The 20,605-nt window shown below is 36.1% G+C and overlaps 1 protein-coding gene across 3 annotated transcripts in view; it reads right to left on the bottom strand.

Annotated features, from left to right (window-relative positions):
• AHI1 (Abelson helper integration site 1) overlaps positions 1 to 20,605 on the bottom strand; it is an 85,346-nt gene that overhangs the window by 50,112 nt on the left and 14,629 nt on the right. For all 3 annotated transcript variants that reach the window (XM_058021069.1, XM_058021070.1, XM_058021068.1), the window contains 11 exons: positions 19,353 to 19,448; positions 17,697 to 17,882; positions 16,571 to 16,711; positions 15,461 to 15,593; positions 14,345 to 14,468; positions 11,969 to 12,198; positions 10,856 to 10,959; positions 9,931 to 10,049; positions 6,832 to 6,962; positions 5,402 to 5,542; positions 3,326 to 3,528 (listed from right to left, as the gene is read on the bottom strand). In XM_058021069.1, coding sequence (XP_057877052.1) covers positions 3,326 to 3,528; positions 5,402 to 5,542; positions 6,832 to 6,962; positions 9,931 to 10,049; positions 10,856 to 10,959; positions 11,969 to 12,198; positions 14,345 to 14,468; positions 15,461 to 15,593; positions 16,571 to 16,711; positions 17,697 to 17,882; positions 19,353 to 19,448 — 1,608 coding nt within the window. The remainder of the gene's footprint in view (positions 1 to 3,325; positions 3,529 to 5,401; positions 5,543 to 6,831; positions 6,963 to 9,930; positions 10,050 to 10,855; positions 10,960 to 11,968; positions 12,199 to 14,344; positions 14,469 to 15,460; positions 15,594 to 16,570; positions 16,712 to 17,696; positions 17,883 to 19,352; positions 19,449 to 20,605) is intronic.

Below are 20,605 nucleotides of genomic sequence, written 5' to 3'. Positions count from 1 at the left end.
GACCCAAAGACCAGGATTACTCTGTGCTGGGGCCGCCTCACCTTAAATGCCTTGCGCAGTTTCAGGTGCCACAATGTAAGAAAGACATTAAACTATTAGAGAGTGTCCAAAGGACAGAAACAAAGATGGTGAAGGGCCAGTAGGAGAAGCTGTACCAGGAGTGGCTGAGGTCACTTTGTCTGTTCAGCCTGAGAAGGGGAGACCTCAGTGCAGTTACAGCCTCCTCATGAGGGGAAGAGAAGGTGCAGACACTGTTCTCTTCTCTGGGGTGACCAGTGACAGGGCCCAAGGGAATGGCCTCAAGTTGTGTCAGGGAAAGTTTAGGTTTTCACTCAGAGGGTGGTTGGGCACTGCAACAGGCTTCCCGGAGAAGTGGTCACATCACCAGCCTGACAGAGTTCAAGAAGTATTTGAACAATGTTCTTGGGCACATGGTGTGACTCTTGGGGTTGGTTCTGTGCAGTGCCAGGAGGTGGACTTAATCTCTGGAGGTTCCTTCCAATTCAAAATATTCTATGATTCTGTGAAATACATACAAGGTAACACACCTGTGTTCTCATTTAGATTTTTAATGTTCCAACTCGACCACAGTGCAGCAAGCCATCCTACATGTGGTTTAATTTTTCTCCATTTTCACTCATCATTCTCAGAAATATTAGCACATTCTCACACATGTGGCTGAGTGGCCACTTTTAAGAGTTCTACTTTGACAAACACTTTAGCAAACCATTCATGTGAGCATGCAACTCTGATAAGCCTTCCAGCAAAGCCAGTACTCACATACATGCATCATATCTCATATGGGAAAGAGAATTGCATACACATTAAAAACTAATTCTCAATGGCAAATTAATAGAAATTTGAAGTTTTATGTTGTATATTTTATTCTGGGGCTGTCCAAAATGTGATAATCAGGCAGGCAATACTGTGGCCACATGCAAAAAATTATCCCATGCCAGCTGTCACCTGAGTCTCATGTTGGATCACTGAAAAGATCAGCATTAAGACTCCTTTCAAAGAAATCTCCTCCCCCATATCTCAGTGGGTCATAAAGTCCTGCAAGGAAACACTCTCAGTGTTCATAATAACTACTGCTATGCGACAGATATCAAACTGGATGTCCATTCTTTAAACCACCATCCTGTACTGTTTGGAAACTCACACAGGGAGAAGACTCGTATGAACTTTTGGACCTCTCCCACGTGGCTAGAGGGCTTGGAGGATGCTGTCAAAAGCATTGATCATTACTCTGCTCACAGTGGACTTAGTCATCCCAAACTAGTCAATGGAAATCTAGTGTTACAAAACTCCAGTGGCTGAAAGTTATTCTTTCAAACACAGTTGTAGGCTTACCTATTTTATCTAGTCACACAGGAACATGGAACTTGTAGATGCTTCTGCTAAACCAGATTTGTCTTCCACAGTCCAGAACTACTGGTTAATCTGGGACTAAAGAGTTGCAATGATAAAGGTTCTCATAAACTCTCTAACCCCATCATTTTCTTCATATGGCCAGACATCCAGAACAGTAAAAATTTATCCTGGAGTATCTTCCTGGAATACTTGTCCCAGACACAAGGCTACACGCTCCATTCTCTCCATGTTGTGCCTTTCTCTGATAAACAACTTGACAGCACCAGCACTCACTTTGTAGGTGAGCAGAACAGAATGAGCAGAAAGTAGAAACAAGGTTTGCTTCCTTGTGTCAGGCCACACGTAATTGAAAGGTAGAAGCAGCATACTAGTGTTATTCATGAGAGCTACCATGTGCTGTTTCATGAAGGGGTTCACTGGGAGTTCACAGTTCAGAAATCTGTGGTCTGTGTGAAGGTCTGTAGGATAGTTTTCTTCCAGACAAAGTTCAGGCCTAATGGGGATGCCAAAGCCAAGGAACCAGAATAAATCTAATCCAAAGTAAAACCCCTAAAGCATGATGACAGTAGTTACAGCAACCCCAGCAACAACAACTTTCATCTACTCACGAGCTTCTTTTGTGATTCACTACTTATTAATGCAGACAAGACCTAAAACTACATTTAAAAAAAATCTACATGCACTCAAAAGTACTTCAAAATGAAAAACAGTAAATGCAAACTCAAATGTGGTTCATGTCATTGTGAAAAGTAATTATAACTTCACAGTGCTATTCAGGAACATTCTGCATCCTTGTTGCATGCAAAATTGTCTCAAGTTGGGAAATTTAACTTAATTAAATTTATTGCCAATTAAAAAAGTTTAATTACCAATTTGAGTACTGAGAAACAAGACAAAGAGTAAAACACCCAGCCAAAGAAAACACTTTTCATCCCTTTTTGTCTGTCTCCACTTCAGGCACCTCTTTTTTCTCCTTTCTAATCCCCAGTCTCCTTAATTTTGACATTATATTACACTCAGTCCCCTTGGAAAGGCAGTGGAAGGGTGGGGCAGTAGAGTGAGACTAGTGCATAGTGACTTGCTCTTTTTGACTCTTCTTTTTTCTTGCTCTTTTCAACTGCTTAATATGGATCCTTCACCACCCAACATCCTTGGGGATTGCACCTGTCCAGCATGGATTCTTCCACTGTTTGCAACACGGTCAGAGATGTACCATCATGTGTGTTTTCTTTTGCATGTCCTCGTGTATCGCCTGTCTTTCCCTTCAAGCCTACTCTGTTATTTCCCTAGTATTTCCATTTCTGCATTGTTTTCAGTCTCTTGCATCACCTTCCTGCCTCCTTCTGTGTCTTCTTTCATATCTCCTCATTTCACATGACTCCTCACATCCCTCCTCCTGTACCTTCACTTGCGTCCCGACACGTTTTCCTTTGCACTTCTCCTCTGCTGTGGTGTTTCCTGTCTCTAGTAGGTTCTGACCTTTGTTAAGTCTCTTTTCTCAGAGGTGCCATACTCTGTCTGGTTCCAGTTTCAGTTGTGCAGTTGCTCCATACTGCCCTTCAATGAGCTGCCTTGAAACAGCTGTGCCCAGCACAGGACATGCTCTCCTCCCTGCCCTGCAGCTCCCTAAAACCCCTAGCATTTATGCCACATACAGTTTTTAAGGTGGATAGGAATCTCAACCATAATGATCTATGGATCCCTGATTTCACATAAATGTACAAACAGCAATGGGCACCAGCACAAAAAAAATCCCTTGTCATCAGTACTTAAAAAACAGAATTAGGTTTTTTATGATTGCTCTTAAGAGCTACTTATACCTGCATTAGTATAAGTGACAGATGTATTCATTTCTAAAGACCAGATGCCATGACAATACATGTTTTTTTAAGTATACCAGTTCCAGAATATGGGAAGACTATATTTCTGAAATTAATTAAATTTGACTTACCATAACAGAATCAAGTTTTTGTTTCACCTTCTGCATTCTCATTGATGCTCTTGCAACACTGACAAACTGATCTGCTGGAGACATCACTGAGTTTTTTTGCACAGGAATTTCAGAAAAACTGCCAATGAAGTGTGGCCCCCTTGGTGCAGCTGTGGTAAGTGATGAACTAAGATCTCTTACAAGTTCAGCTTCCTGTTGAGCAACTGTAGAAATAACCAATATTAATGTCTCAGGTGAAGCCTTACATTGCCATGGGAACAAAAATGGAAGGATCACAGTCATTTTGCCAGCCATGTCTTCAGTCAAATACCATCAAAAACTGTACCAACAGTACTATTGGGAAAACCTGAAAGCGACATGAAAATTTCCCCTTACTACCCCATTTTCCCCCTAATGCTTCTGATCACAATATCACACTTTCAGTTATTTGATTTAGTAATCTCTCATATAGAACTGGTATTTTTGTATTGCTTATAAACAATAGTGTTCCTCATACAGAAATATGGCATTGGTGGGGGGGAAAGAGTGGGAAGAGAAAGGAATTTTTCAAGGGCAATGAAGTTGTAAAGCCTGCACTGAGTTCAAGCTGGGGACATTTCACATTTTTTCCAGCCTAGTTCAAGTGAGTTTATAATGCCTGAGCAGTACTTCATAAGTTGACAGACATATTATCCAGGCACAGGACACAATGACTGACAAGTTGACTTTTGCAATTTTTGTACTATGGTCTCAAGCCAACAAAGGTTAGAAGAATTCTTCATGGAAGTTCTGCCCAGGACATTAATAAAACTGTTGGTGTATCTAAAACACATGCTGTCAGAGTCTTAAAAATTGCGTGAGTGACTAAAATTAGTATTACTATATGTTTAACTCTTTCAACACTGTGGCAGTATGACTATTTTCTGAAAGAAAAAAGAGTGCTTTTAACCAAAAAAGGAACATAAAGATAGTAACCAATAATACAAAAAAAAAAAAAAAAAGACTACAATCTATGAAAAGTCTTATTGTTAGCAGTTGGGCAGTCAGAAGACAAAAATAACTACGATTGTGCTGTGTGGTCTCTAAATGTGTATGCCCATATATATATATTTCAAACTACTATGTTAAGTTTTTTAGACTCACTGCTCATCAAAAAATTCTGAAGAAACCCTTCACCCCCCAAAATCATATTGTTTTTTTACAATACCAATATCTTTCTTAATTGAATATAGCACTGAATATTGATTGCAAAGTCATTCCACTTAATGTTCCTGTAAAAGTTAACCAATTCAACAGATAACCTACACTGAGATTTTATATGAGTAATCCTATTACTACATGTTACTTAAAAAGCCAGTACATAATGACAGGATCAATTTTACAGATCTATGTCCCCTGCAAACATAATTAATACAAAAAATAACTGCATAATTCATATTAACACATTAACTCCCTAGATGAAAATGTCCTTATATGCACACAACTATCAAAAAAGCCTGTGAAGGACAATCTGAATTTTATTTTGTATACCAAAATTTCTAATTTAGCATTTATTACTATCTTCTCTTCAATAAAACATGGGGAACAAACACATCTCTGACATAATGACATCACAGCTATAACAGCTACTTATCAGAAGTCTATACACTCTCATCCATTTCTATACAGCTCCTCAACATTATTTTGTAACATAGCTGGCACAAAATACTCAGATTCCAATTAAGCTACTAATTGGCTTTCCAAATAATTGTATTTTCTGGATTCATAATCTACCTTGATACTGCAAAAAGGGCTTTTGTATAATGCTGCCTATATATGATAAAGTGCTGCAAAAATCACACAGTGGGAAACACAAAAAAACTGAGGGACCTCTGGTGATTTTGGCTGGGCCAAAATGCTTGACGCTTAAAGCAGCATCACATAGAACAGGTAGTGCAGGATCATGTTCAATTCAGTTTTGGTATCTCCCAGAAAAAAAGATATGCATTATCATCAAATGACTGTTTTCTTTTCCTCTCAAAAGAAGTACAAATACTACCAAATTGCTTCTAAAAATAAAATACTTACAGGTGAGTACCAAGAAAATTTGTACTGTACCTTTATAATCATAAATGTATACAAGTATTGGATGGTTTTGACCAAAGGCACAGAAAGACACCATGTGCTCGTGTGGATGAAAGGCAACATCACGAAGTGGAGATGTGAAGGAGAGATCAGAATATATGGCCACCTGATCTCCTGCAGAAGTGAAGTAAGTTTATTAATGCCATGGAAAAATATTTGAAACATTCAATACAGCAGAATAAGAGCTGGTTAAATCTTGTATTACTACAGTGTTTGCCACTGTAAATAAATGTTCTTCAGTCAATTTCCTGATTGAAAAGTTGTATTTTGGCATAAGACGAAGGAAATATTGCAAGCTTTTAAGTTATTCAGTATGTCAGAAAAGTTAGTGCTGTTGCGATAGCTGCAGGAAATGCCAGAGGAGGATGCACCAGGTTAGATGAGTTCTCTCGTCCTGATAAGCACGTTCTGGAAAGGTGGCGTTCCACAGTATTTGTTTGTGCTTGCATTGTACAAAGATAGGCATCTTAGCTGTGGATCTCAGCTATATAACACTGATAACAGGAGTGAAAGTTGAGGACAGAATTATTAAAAATATAAATAAAATTAGCTCTTCAGCTGATGGCACTATAAATGCAATTACTGTGTGGAAACAAAAGTCAAAATCCGATAAAAACATACGAATAACAAAGTTCCTCCTTCCTTTTATTTTTGTACTTTTTAAAAAGTTTTCAGGCAAATTATGTAGTGACAGAGATTCAAGTTAACACAGTTGGAAACATGGGAAGAAATTCAAAGCAGAACTGTTAGTTATCCTGCCAGTTTCAAAAAATTTAACTTTTTTATTTAAAAATACTAAATAAATTACAATTACAGACAGAATATAATGTCATCAAATCCAAAATGATATTCTGCTACTTTCTGCTCTTATTTTCATCTCTTTTACCTCCTGTACAAGAAATTCTACCCTACATTTTTGTCACATTTTTTCAGAAAGATTTTGGTATCTATTTTGAAACTCCTTGGCTTGGGGACTAATTCACAGTGAAGTCTTATATACCACACACCAAAAATATTCAGTCTCTGACCACCCACCACAGAGATGAAGTGGTTCAGCACAAGAGCCTCAAATCTAAACAACACAACAGAAAAACTTACCTGACCTAAAACATTTTTGTGCATTCCATCTTAAGATCCTCACCACATGTAAAGATCTGCAGACTGGAGCCTCAGGTGCTCCAGTCATGCTGGATATTACAAATATTACCCCTACTAATTTCCTCTAGAGAATTAAATCTCAGAGATTAATAACAGCTATTTAGAAGGTTGAGCTAAAGCTTCAGGATTTAAGAACATCTTACCAAAGTTTCATTCCATATCAAAAGTGTTTCGATAAACCTTAAAAAAATCTTTTCCCCCTCAGCTTTGACAATTTGGCTTAAGCCCATAAAATGATTAGTTACCTGTTTCTGGATTCCAAACATAAGCCTTTCCATCTTCACTTCCTGAAAACAGGAACGTACCACATGGTGTTAAGGTGCTGTGAATCTTTTCTCTGTAATTTGTGGCACCTACATATTTCTTAGTCGCCAAGCTAAAAAAAGTTTGCAAATATAGAAGATATATTCAGAATAGACAATGTAACTTTTTAATTCTCAGTTCCCCCTCTATTTCTCAGAAAAATCAGTAAACTTTGCATCTCAAATACATATACAAGCACACACTTTTTGCAGAATGAAGTATTTATTTTCCCTAACCTTCACACTGCACCTGACAGTATAGATAAAGATGTACATCCTTGTCTTTCAGTAGAAAAAGGAAACCCTCAGATCTAGACAACAGATAAAGATGCAGTAATTTGCACTATCTTGATCCTGGGCTTTGCAAAAAAACAGGGAGATTAGCACAATTACACCAAGCTCTATTAGAAAAGTTTTCATGATGCTTCTTGAGCTTGAATGATTACACCTATGCAGCAGCACTCTTCAGACTAATGTCTCCTTGATCAGAAACCAGCAGTAGAATCACCAAATTTCAGACATAAATGCTAATTTACTATAAATGTTCGATATTATTTTTCAGCTTAGGTATCCTAATCTTTTTTCAGTGAAACACTATTGGTCAGCACGGTAATAATGATCTACTGTCAAAGTCTGTTTGCATCAAGTAAGAGAGAATCCACAAAAGGATGGAAAGAAGATAAATCAGCTTGAAAGAGGCATAGCCTGGAAAAAAGATGTCGAAGTTCAACATGGAGACTAACCCAGCAGCAGTACTACAATGCAGAATTTAAGGCAAGAAGAACAGCAATAGGCCATCATAGCTTCAAGGACAGAAGACAGCATTATTTCACATTTGCTACTGCAAAAACAATGAAAGTATGCTGGGAGAAGTACAGTGCATTTAATATTACAGGAAAATTATTTCAAACAATATTCCGAATAAATATATCCTAGATGATTGAACAGCAATATTAGCTCAAATAAGAGTTCCATATTAGTCCAAATAAGAGTTTTAGCTGTATGAATAAGAAAGATAGTATCTCTGAGATGTCATGAGAAGAGCCCTGCAAGATGTAAAACTAACCTTCATATGAAACCCTAAGGAGAGGGCTGAACTAAAACCAAATCCCTGATCACATACCTAAGTGACAGGACAGCAGTATTATCCAAAAAGATCAAAAAAGCAAGTTGAAAGAGGAAAGTTAAGAGCAACCAGCTGTCAATCAAAATGAATTGTGTTCATCTGTGACCTCCACCCCCTCTTTTCTCATGCAGGGAATGAACAGTTAATGCTGACGTGTAAAATTATCACTGCTGGGTATCTGACCCTGTGGTTTATTGATAGACTTAAAAGTCAATGTAACTGTGGGCTGTGGTCAAAGTAGAAGTCCTGGTGGTGTCCTCTCCACCCTTATTTTCCCAGGCTCTCCCTCATTTCTTCTCTTGGGCAGCTATCAGATAAATTGGATCAGAGTTGATAATAAAATGAAAATTAATCATTTGTATTTGTAGGGTAATTTTTAGTCAGATCAGCTCACTGATCTGACTTACCCCACATCAGAAGACCTCTAGAAATTATAAAAAAGAAATGCTAGGAATACACAGCCAGAGGTATGGGAGATTGCAGGAGATTGTACATCCAATGGATAAATTTGCTTAAAATAATTGTGAAATTGCACCCCATATTAAACCCTTTCTTAAAGATTAATATGCATGCCCATGTTTCCCTCTCAAAATAAAACTTTCTGCACGTTTTAGAAAGAGGAGCAACAGAAGAACACTGGCCTAAAAAACAACAGGTTCCCTCTCTTAATCCAGCAATTTCTTCCTTTGACTGAGTGGATAGTTCAGCTTCTAGCATGGTCATTATATTTTATCAGTTACAGAAAAAGAGAAATGTGCACCGCACCATAATACAGCAGAGTCCTCAGCCAGCTCAAACATTCAACCCAGGACAATAACAGAACTGCTTAATTTCAAAATGACCTTCCAGATCATTAACTTCAACTGTTAACACAGCACTGTCCCATCCACTACTAAACCATATACCTAAGGGCCACATCTACACATCTATTAAATACCTCCAGGGGTTTGCTGAGGGGCAGAAAGAAACCTATCAAATTTAGGATGAAACATTTTAGAAAAGTTGTTCATATCTTTAATGTGACTTTCCAGAACAGAATGTGCATCTTATCTACATATGTAAGTGGTTGGTGAGAGACTCTGCTCACTCCCACCCAATTAAAGGACAAGAGGGAATGGCCATCAATTGAAATATAGCTAATTCTGTTTAAAAATAAGAAAAAAGTATTTTATTTTGAGGGTGAATGAACACTACAACATGTTGCTCACAGAAGCTGTAAAATATTCATCCTTCAAGATGTTAAAAATCCAATAGTATAAGGCTCTGACCAGCATGCTGTTGTGATTTGATTGTTGGGTTGAACTGGTCACCCTCCAAAACCAACCTCAAGTGAGTCTATAGTCCTCTTGCTTGTTATTTTCATTTGTCATTAAAAAAATCATGTTTATAACAATTAAAAATGAGAAAATCATCATAAACTGCAAAACTGTCTCACAGCCTGCTTAATAAACCATAAAAGGTACATCACTACATTTTTTAGCATTTATGATGATAACCATTTCCATTTCATTATCAAAGTATCCTTCCCAGAGTCTTAAAAATGCAAAACTACCACACAAATATTACCACTTCCAAGTTCTTTTCATGCCCAGATTGTATTTTAAAAGGGATTTCAATCTTTAGAAGACTAACATTGTATTCTTCATACCACTTTAGGTTCCCAAGGAATCTAGGAAATTTTAGATATTCTACTCTAAAAGACTTAGTCAATATCACCCAAAGACTTACTCAATATCACCCAAAATGTAACACAGCAGTGTTTTGAAACAATTTCCTAACCCTAACATTTCTATCCTTGATTATTAGGACATCTTTTTTCTCCCCAGCTACACAACCAATACCTTTGTGGTATTTTATTTCCCCATGTAAATTTTAAAACATAAAGGAAATACACATTAGTCACCAAAAATACCAACATTCTGAGATCCATAATTCTCAGGGTACTGTCTTTGGCATGGATTAATAAACGCCTTCCATTTGGATGCACTTCCAAATGATTTACTGGTGTTCCTTTAATATCATTTTCTTTTATTTCCTACGGAAGAATGGAAAATACAGAAAATTATATAACTTTGTGATTTAAAACTCATGTTTTTATACATTATTGCCCATTTTTCTCTTGCATTACTATTTTTCTACTCAATTCATTTTATTTGGTTAAGGAAAACGTTTGTTCCTATATTAAAGCATTACATCCTAGACATCAACTTTTTACAACCATGAGGCAGATTTCTGTTGTGACTGAATTTTCAAATTTCTGAATTTCTAAAAAAATTAAGCTGATGACAAAAATGCTGACTGAACATCAGGGCTCTAAGGTATGAACAAATGTGTTTTTTAGAGCCTGTGGTCTATTTTATTTTTGTGTCTAGAGAACAAAGTATTTACCTGTTAAAAAAGTTTTATCAAACCTCAAGTATTTTCATGTTTTACATATATAAAAAAATACAGAATCACAGAATCCTACAATATCCTTAGTTGCAAGGGCCCCGCTATGAACAACAAAGACAAACTCCTGGCCCTACACCGGACAGCCCCAAGAATCACACCATGTACCTTGACAGTCCAAATACTTGTGAATTTTCTCAGGCTTGGTGGTGTGATCACCTGCCTGGGAGCCTGCTCCAGTGACCAATCCAATTAAGTTGCAAAACAATTTTAAAAAATTAAGTCAGTGAATCACTGAACATTGTATCAGTTCTTCTATGCCAATTTTTAAAGAAAATACATCTCTGCAGTTAAACAAAAAGTAATGTATCAAAAAAATTTAATTCAAATAAGATTACTAGATTTGGAACAGTACACATAAAAATTACAATGCTAGTTAAGAAACCTGTTTACCTGATTGACCTTCCAGTGTTGAAAAAAGTGTGGAGAACTTCCTTTGACAGGTGTGTCCCAAACTATTATTAGTCCTGAACTATCTCCTGAGAACATGTGGTGTCCTGAGAAATAATGTCTTATGAGTAAAATACCATCCACAAAACAATACAGAAAATAAACAATCTTTTGTTCTCTCATTTTTGTGAATAGGCAAATACCAATTCTTCCATCTCTTTGGCTATAATATACTCATTGCAAATGCATTTTGCTCATATTGGATGACATAACCTGATACCATAAATCTGGATGTAGCATATACATTAAATAACTGAGGTGCAGAACATATCTTTAATTTTTTTCATATTCTAAAACCAGCAAAAAGTGAGTATTTACAGCTCAACAAGCATCACATGATAGCTCAATGATTACATATGCATTCATTAAGGGAACCTTGAACTAGAACAAATAACGTTTTCCAACACTTATTCTTTAAACACAAATATTTATTCTTTATAAAAGTACAGCTTTCCTCTTTGTAGTACCTACTCCAGTGACTAAAATGAACCACCTAACTACTAATGATGTCACTAATACTAGAAAAAGTCGAGTTTTAACTTTCACCCATCTTCGACTCTTGCTCCACTAGATCATCTCAGTACAACCCTCACTTTCAGCTGTCAACCTATCAATTTACGTGACTCACAATGGTCAAACCTCTGTTCCTTTCTCTCCGTGTTTCCTATTCTCTGTCAATATTGAAAAGTTCACGACCTTCCCACTTCAGTTTAGAGCTAAAATTCTCACAACCTAATTACTACCACCTTGTTTTCTTTATCAATTGATTTGGGTTGAAAGGGACCTTAAAAATGATCTAGTTCTGACCTCCCTGAAATAGGGAGAGACACCTTCCACTAGAACAAAGCCCAGACCAACACGGCCTTGAACGCCTTCAGGGACAGGGCATCCACAATTTCTCTGGGCAACCTGCCCCAATGTCTCAGCATTCTCCCAGTAAATAATTTTTTCCGAAGAAGAACGCACCGTCTCCATGAAGTAAAGAAAACTAGTAGCACTCAAAATGGTTTTCAGTTGGAAAGACAACTATTTGTAAAAGCAATATTAATTACATACCTTCTGCATCAAAACAAAGTGTGTTGATGAAACTTTTATGGCCATCAAGCTCCTGTAGCAGTTGCCCATGGATTTCTTTCACATTTGCATTCCAGATTCTAATCACTGAGTCGTAACATCCTGTCACAACCAACGAGTCAGCAACTGGGTGGTACTTGGCAGTGTAGACAAATGAAGGATGAGGGAAAACTCTCACTGCAGATGCTGCCTTCATTTCTATTTTCCACATTCTAAAAGGAAACAAAGTTAGACTTTCTACTGTACAAAGCAGTCACACACACAGGTATAAATGATGCCCATATTTTTGGCTACTGGTTCTAGAGGCAAATGCTTGCAAACACTTAACAATACCTGTTTATCTCACCAATTTATTCCACCTCTATTTAATCCTTTAACATGGTACTTTCTAACAAGAATTAAGAAAAATTTACTACTTTAATCAGTATTTGGTCTTCAAAGAAAATTAACTACCACTTACCTACTTAATGGATATATTTCTCATTTTAAAATACTCATAAAGAATTCCATTAAATTAACTGGTTTCCTTCTTTCAGGAGTTACAACCCAATTAAGCTCTTCTGTGGTATAATTCATTTAAAACAATATTATAACAAGAAAACCCATACAGGAACATATAGGGCCACTAAATATAAATATAATCCCAGAACATTTTGGAATAATAATTACCAGCCACACAGTGATCATGATCTCAAGAATCACATAATGAATTTATGTGTTTACATCAAATAAATTCACTTCTTACTATTCATCTACTTCCTATCCTTTGCCAACCATAGATGTAAAATCAGATTTTTGTTACCGTTATCTATTTGATGGTATCCATTTTCTTAGTGAGCCTCCCCCAAAGATGAGTCCACAAAGAATAAAACAGTACCCAGATCACTAAATACAGGTGAGCAGCACATTACACACAGTATTCAGTTACAAAATGTTATTGAATGGTTTTAGTGGCACCCACTTCTGGTGAGGCAACCACATCTGGTGGCTGCTGAAGAATTCTAAGCTTACTCAGAGGTGACTTAATTACAAAATTGCAACCCTTTAGAGTACAGCAATTAATCTGCAATTTGATGCAGAAAGGTCACAAGGAGTTTACCTATGTTTTAGAATGATTTTAATCTAACAAAATGAAACTGTATTGCTCACAAATAATGTGGAACTAAAGCCTGGGAAGGCTTGAGGATAACACAGAACACTGTATAAAGAAGAACTTACAGAAGTTCATGAATTTGCCTTCACGTTAACTTAGAACTCAGTTTGAGATAATCCAAATAATAAACTGATAATTACTTTAAAGCAGTGGGGTGCTGAGACTTTTTAAGGAGCTGAAGGCAACTCACAACAAATACAGGAACTAATAACTCATACAGTGACTGCACAAAGTATAGAGAAAAGGAGGCAGACCACTGCAGTTTCAACTCGCTGCCACAAATTCAAGAATTGAGGAACAGCTCAGCCTTCTTATAGGCAACATAAATGACTGAAATTGATATTTATCTCAATATATAAAATTCTTACATAATCCACTCCCAAATAAAAAAAAAACATGCTGAACTCTCAACACACTCTTTTTATGCCCACATACAAGCAGAAAAAAACCCCCTAAAACAGTTCCACACACACAACATATCATTTAACAATTCTTCCGGCGTTTCGTATATGCAACTGCTTGTACCATTACTGAGCTGCATAACAGAAATAATAGACAGGTCTGAAGGGCTTAAAAAACCTAAAAAGCTCAATGAAAACCAATGAAGTTGTTCACAATAAAATTGTACAGTGTCCCAATGATATTTGCATGCGTATCCACAGCTTTGAGGGTTTTGGTTTTTAAATCTGAGCAGATCAATATTTTAACATTAACGCTGTAAGCAAGTACACTGTAATTATAGGGGATTTGATTTAAGCAACAACACTATCAAAATTAATTTACAGCAATTTAAGCCGAATTACTTTACCAAGTGTAAAAAACCAAAAGAACACCACCAACATACATATATGCAGTATGGTAAATTTACACACATAACTTGAATCTTAAACTTTCAATTTCCTGCCTAGTGTTCAAATTTGCAAACTTAATACTGCATTCATAGTATGGCAATTTCTCCAGGAACAGAAGATTACAACTGTCTCGAAATAACAGCTTCTCGAAATAACAGCTCTTTTGGTTTTTTACTTCACTGTAGATTAATATATTAGAAATGGTAAATACAGTATAACTGATTCACACAATTACAATTTTGGTATTTTTTTAGTCACATGGTAACCAAATCTTTAATTAAAACATTATAGCACAGGTTGTAGTAAAACATTGAATTTCTGATGGTATCTGCCAGAACATCTCATCATACTGACCTGACAGTGCCATCAGAGGAAGCAGTAAGAAGGTACTGATTGTCTTTTGACCAACAAAGATCATACACTATGTTAAGATGACCATAAAATTCTCTCAAGAACTGTCCAGAAGGAATTTCATACACTAGGTAATTAGAAATAGAAAAATAAAAGTTTTGTAAGTATTTGCAGTCAAACAGATGTACCTACTAGAGCCAAAGTTTAGTCTAATCTTAGGCTGATTTTCTGCTAGCATAAATCAACTCACTTTCTTTATCTTCTCATTTTGAGGCAACAGGATGAAATAATTGCTAGATATGAACAGACAGCAAGTATCTACTTCCACCTAGTGGTTCACAGGTGCCACAAATGTCTTACCCCTTAAGAAACAGTTTATTTGCATTAAATTATTAGAACCAGATTAGGATTATGTTGGGTTCCTTGAAATTTTGACAACTAATTGACCAATCTTAGAAATATTTTAACACTGAGATAATTTTATGGGGCTGTGTAATAAAGGAATCTAGATTTACTGTTCCTTGCATTTAAACACTTATTTGTGTACACTTAAAATTCTGCTCTCTCTTAATCTCAAAACTTTTATGCAAGGTTTAAGAACTATGCAGTTGAAGCTACTGTGATGAAGCAGTCAAAAATTTGAGTTACAAGGAATGTTTGTACTTAACTGACCTGGACCACAGAAGAGAGTGGCTTCCAGTAGTCTGTCTGGAAATGGTAACATTTCAGGATCTAACTTTCCAGACAGGTTAGAAGAAAAACTTATATTAAAAGTGTGTGAGGTGGATGCTTAAAATGTTATTTCCCTTAAAAAACATTATCATCAGAAACTATGTTCTTTCTGCAAACTGATTGAGTATTTCCATTAGGCCTCTGGGCAGAAATGGTGTCATTTCATACTATTAAACTGTGTATACGTAACCATGTAGGAAAAGCCAATTCCAGCCCTATCACAGAAGGAGCATTTTCCTCAATGCTCTTGAATGCACAGAACAATAGTCTAATCACAACTACAAACCAGAAACTCTAAAAAAGCACAATTTAAAAATTAGCTTCCCTTAATCTTTATTTCCAAATACATGGATTATAAGCAAAAAGCCAAAATGCATTTAAACTTACAAGCAATGGGATAGCCATTCTTTCCTGCACATGCAGCTGCCAGCGTTCTCCCGTCGTGAGAGAAGCGGATACAGAAGCAGCCCAGATCTCCGGCTCGCAGGGAAAACAGGGCCTTGTTAGGTATGCGGCAAGCCTGGCTTTTCAGGGAACAATTGGTAAGAATATTAACTACCCAATGCAGGGAACACACCCATAGCTCCTGACACACACAAGCTCTAAAAGGCTAGTAACATCTCAATGGCATTGCAAAGTAAAATTCAATGTATTATAAACAGACATTTTTGCAGCACAACCTAGGCCCCATGAATGTGCATCTCTTTCTGCCCCATTATTGCAAACAACTAGCGTGTTTAAAAAACCTCAAAAAAACCCAAAACTGAAATAAATTCTTTACTATTAAGAAATGCTTAAAAATGTCTACCATCAGTCATGTAAGCTGTGGAGTTAGACTGTAAGTCAAGGTTGTTTAAGGAGCCTAAGCTCATCTTTTAGTACCAAATGACTGCAGTGTGAACTCAGAAACCCAACCACAGGCACTCGAACCTTTGGTCTTCTACCCAATAATTTCAAAATTCCTCATCTGTATTTAAATATTTGACTTTTAAAGACAGAACCAGAGATGAAACATCTCAAAAAACTGAACTGGTATTTTAGACCCCTTTCCTTTCTCCCAACATATTACCTCTGTTTGACCCAATGGCTTTTTCTCCAAAACTAAATTCAAAGTTTAAGGTGAAGGGCAATATCCATAGTAGCTACATGGTCCTTCCATGTAAACTCTTTTTTCATATTTTGAAAATGTCTTCAACGAACGAAAAGGAAAGTTAAGAAAATATATTTCTAATCAAGCTGAAGTCTGAGAACTGGCTTCCTGTCTTCTTATTCTTTCAAATTTTTATCGAATTCTGCAGATAAAAATACCTGACTCTTCTGGTATAAAAATGGTTAAATCAACCATATTTGCTAAGGTTAAGCCTCCTCTACTATCTATAAGAATTTTTTATGTCTTGTTAAATATCTTTGTTAATTATTTCAGTTAATTACTTACTTCATAATACTTATAAAATATTTAAATTCTTTTCATTTAAAATTCAAAGAAAAATGCTTCACCTGTCCGGGCAATCTTGACCATTTAAATGGCTCCTTTTTCTCATCTAAAGAAGGTTCACATCCTTCTCTCTGGAGCTCAGACAGTGCTGTATTACCTTGCTCCTGTTGAACAGCTGCCATAGAGTGAAAAGAAGCACCAACCTTAAAGCAAACAAAAATAAGTATCAGGGAAAAAATATTTTTAAAGTGAACAATGTAATTTCTAAAAATGTTAAAAGGTACCTTTAATTGAAATGTCTTGCATTTTTATATCTGGAATACAGAGACTGGAAAAGCTTAATACATGAAAACTGCATTGCAAAATATAATTTAAAGCAACCAGGAGTCAGAAAGCAATCCAAGTTTCCAAAGTTGTGTCAATCCAATGGTACCACAATTTTTCAAATGATCGACTATGTCCTATTTTTGGTAACTATCAAGGTCAGTGAAAATCAGAATTACTTCACTACTGTATTGTATTGTACTACTGATAGGGTGCACATCTCACCAGGCTTCCACAGATCACCCTTCACAGTACAAAAGTGAGCACACCCTTCATAGTACAAAAGAAACAAGGTACTATTACAGCTCTAAATACAAACAGGAAATTATATAACAGAACAATATTGTACTTGCATCAGAGAAAAGAAAACGCCATATTTCTCTTGAATGCCCATCTCAGCACATACCAGTGTAAGCCTATTTTACAAGTAGCTTTCATTCATGAAAAAAATACAGCTCACTACAGCTAGAGTGTGCAGGGAAGCAAAGATAAGTAACTTGCATCTTTTCTCAAAGAACTTTTACACCTGCATGAGTTCAGTTACTTAAAAATGGCATTTCTGCTAAGAAGAAATGTTAATCTTCAAGAAACTACTCTGAAAGTTTTCAGACTGCCAGTGGCAAGATATTCAAAGTTATAGGTAGAAAAGTATGCCTATTTTTCAAAGATAACCTTAAAGGGCTGAGTTTGAAACACCTATCTTGAGATGTAACATTCTTATTACATATTTTCTATACTGCATGTAAGCACAGCTTTTGTATACATGCCTACAAACACAGACTCACATGCTCTACCTAGGTATTAGTTCCTACAGAAAAGTCTGCATATTTGCAAATACATTTATATATTATATATTTAACTTACATGATCTGGCAGTTTCAGGCCTTTTACAGTTATGTATAAAGTTGATGGGTAACGATTTCTAGGACATTTTGCCCACCAGTCATAAACCTCAACAACATTTGAATGTGACTTTGTCCTTGACGGTGGGTAAAATAATTGCAGACGAAGTTTTCCACCAACGTTTAGAACTCCATTTGCGCCTACAAGCTGGAAGGGTGATTAAAAAGAGGAAGAAAGATGAACACAAAAGTAATTGATAATTTCTAATATCTAATCTCACAGTACAAACTCTTGAAATCACTTCCCATTGCAGAAATACACTAACTCTAAAAGTGATAATGAACTAAGCATGTATTTAATCCTCCCAGGATCAAATAATGAGTATTAAATCTTAGATGGCAGCCTAGTTTCAAAAGATGCTTCACAGCAGTAATAACTTGAAAGTGGGAAGACCTCTGCAGTACTTATTTTCTTTTTTTTTTTAACTACTACTTGCTAAAAACAACCAAATCTCAAAGGACTGCCAATCAACAAACAGCTTCTTCCAAATCTGTCCTCTTTGAATGCTGCAATGAAGGGCATTGGGTAAGGCTTTGGTTCAGAGCAGAAGATACAGCAGTGTAGTAACCTCTCCAACTCCAGAGGAGACAGAGTCATCTCTTCCGAACTGAAGAATAACAGAACTGAATAACTGCCATTAACACTTGTCAGTCTTGAATGGAGACATTTCCACTCTGGCTGATACAGATAAAAGGATAATGCAGGCAGATGTAGTAAGAATGAAGAATAGGCAACTATTTTATTCATAATTATGAGCTGAAAATTTATTCTTCCCTCTGTTCAGGAGTAGGCTGTACTGAATGCCTGGATGCACAGTTCCTACCAGCTCTGGTAACAGACACAGGTTAGCAGACCCTTGATTCCAGTAGATTTCTCTTGGTCAGAGCTCAGAGGAATCTCTGTATTGAATTACTGTGGAGGCCCCCATCCCTTCACCTACACTGGCAGTCCATTATCTTCTCCTGTATTTCTCCCATTTCCTCTATGTTGTGGACTGCTCAATGATTGTCAACGGCTATCACACACAGGGGGAGTGTAAATAAACAATCCTCAGGAAAACGGAAGTTTGTCAGCTCTCAAAGAACTAATTGACACATTCAAGTTTCTCTCAAAAGGGTAGAAAGGTACACATGTGCTGGCTAAATCACCCATATCTCACATTTGGCACATTTGTATCTCAATTGCCACAGCACTTCAAACTCTGCAACTGAAAATGAAAAGCATCCTATATTTAAGTTAGTGAGTCTTTTCAAAGACTGGACAACTGAAAATGTCACTAGAATATAGAACAGCTGAGGCACAGAAATTAGTGGATTTGTCATTTTCTTCACACTCACATAAATGCAAAGAAAACCCTAAAAGAAAACAACTTTCTGTACTTTATGAACAAAAAAAATCTTACACCTTCTACACTTTCTTGAAAAAGACATATACTTTAATATCAAGCCTGTTGCTGTGTTGATTTCATGGAGTGGAAGATGAGGAAAATGGGAGAACAGCACACAAGGATTTTTTTCTTCCATCTCTGTTGCTGAAAATATTTTAAAATGCTTTCCTCCTTAGTATTGTTAGAAATTTTCAGATAAAAAGATTTATTCATTTAAATATTTACAGTACCTTTAGAAATGCCCAACAAATTTTTCGGTAACGACCTTCCTGAATTTTTACATCAGAGCTGGCTCTCACTTGGTGCATACTTGGAGAATCAAGGACCTAGAAGTATCAGCAGGAATATAAATGTATTTCTAATGGATGTATACTTCATGGTAAATAATAATAAACTACTGAAAATATTTGTGGTCAATTCATTAAATTAAACATATTTAAATTTTAAAAAATTACAAAACCAATGTTTCTTCCACACAAGTATGAAATTAGAAATAACAGGTCCTTATGCATTTACCTGATGACTACTTATAAGCTCCATTAAAAAAGAAGTCTAGTCTTAAAAAAACTTATTCTTTCTCCTCTTACATCTCAATAAGAGCTAAAAAACAATAATGTGTAATTTTCTTAATAATTCAGAAATCATTAGGATCACAAATCTGACAGCTAAAACCAGCTGCATATTAATCTAGATGGGAAATGGCAGTCAAAAAGTTAGTTTTTCTTTCTTAGCTTTATCAGTTTTGTCATTGAATCAGTCATAGAACAATTTGGGTCGGAAGGAGCCTTCAAAGATCAGAGTTCTGAGCCATGGGCTTGGACATCTTTCACTAGATGAGGCTGCTCAAAGCCACATTCAACCTGGCCTTGAACACTTAGAGGGATGCCAACGAGTCTTCATTTTTCTGTCAGGGACCTGAATTTTCCTGTATTTCACTATACCGGGAAGTTTATGTGATATACAAAAAACCCTTAGAATAATACTTGTTTCAAATTTGTATTTCATAAACCACACTGAACTCAAATAGGTTTTTTTCAGTGGAATCATACTTTTGGTTCCAACATTATTTCCATGAAGAATCTTTACATACAAATGTAATAAGTTTTTTGTTAAGCAATTAAGCATTCTTAATTATATAAATATGTTCATTTACAAGCATCACAAAACATTAAGAAACATATGGCAATAAATTATATTCCATCTATTCGAAATAGGAAAAAAAACAAGGAACGAGAAATATTTATTGTATTAGGTTTCCATTTTTATGTTAATTCTACAGAATCACCCTGTACAAATATTGAAATGCCTAAGCCAAAAATTATGTTGAATATATGACCTAGATTTTTTCCTTTAAACATAATTGTATTGGAGGACAAATTAATAATTACTTTATGAAAACTGGGACAGGAGGGCTGGATGTGTAAAATGTTAATGGCAACAATGCAATGGTTTGCTCATTGGTACAATGAGGTGCTGCTACATG

This window comes from Melospiza georgiana, chromosome 3, assembly GCF_028018845.1.
Source record: "Melospiza georgiana isolate bMelGeo1 chromosome 3, bMelGeo1.pri, whole genome shotgun sequence".
NCBI classification, from domain to species: domain Eukaryota; kingdom Metazoa; phylum Chordata; class Aves; order Passeriformes; family Passerellidae; genus Melospiza; species Melospiza georgiana.
The sequence above is the reverse complement of the archived record's forward strand: the minus strand, read 5'-3'. Positions and strand labels throughout refer to the sequence as shown.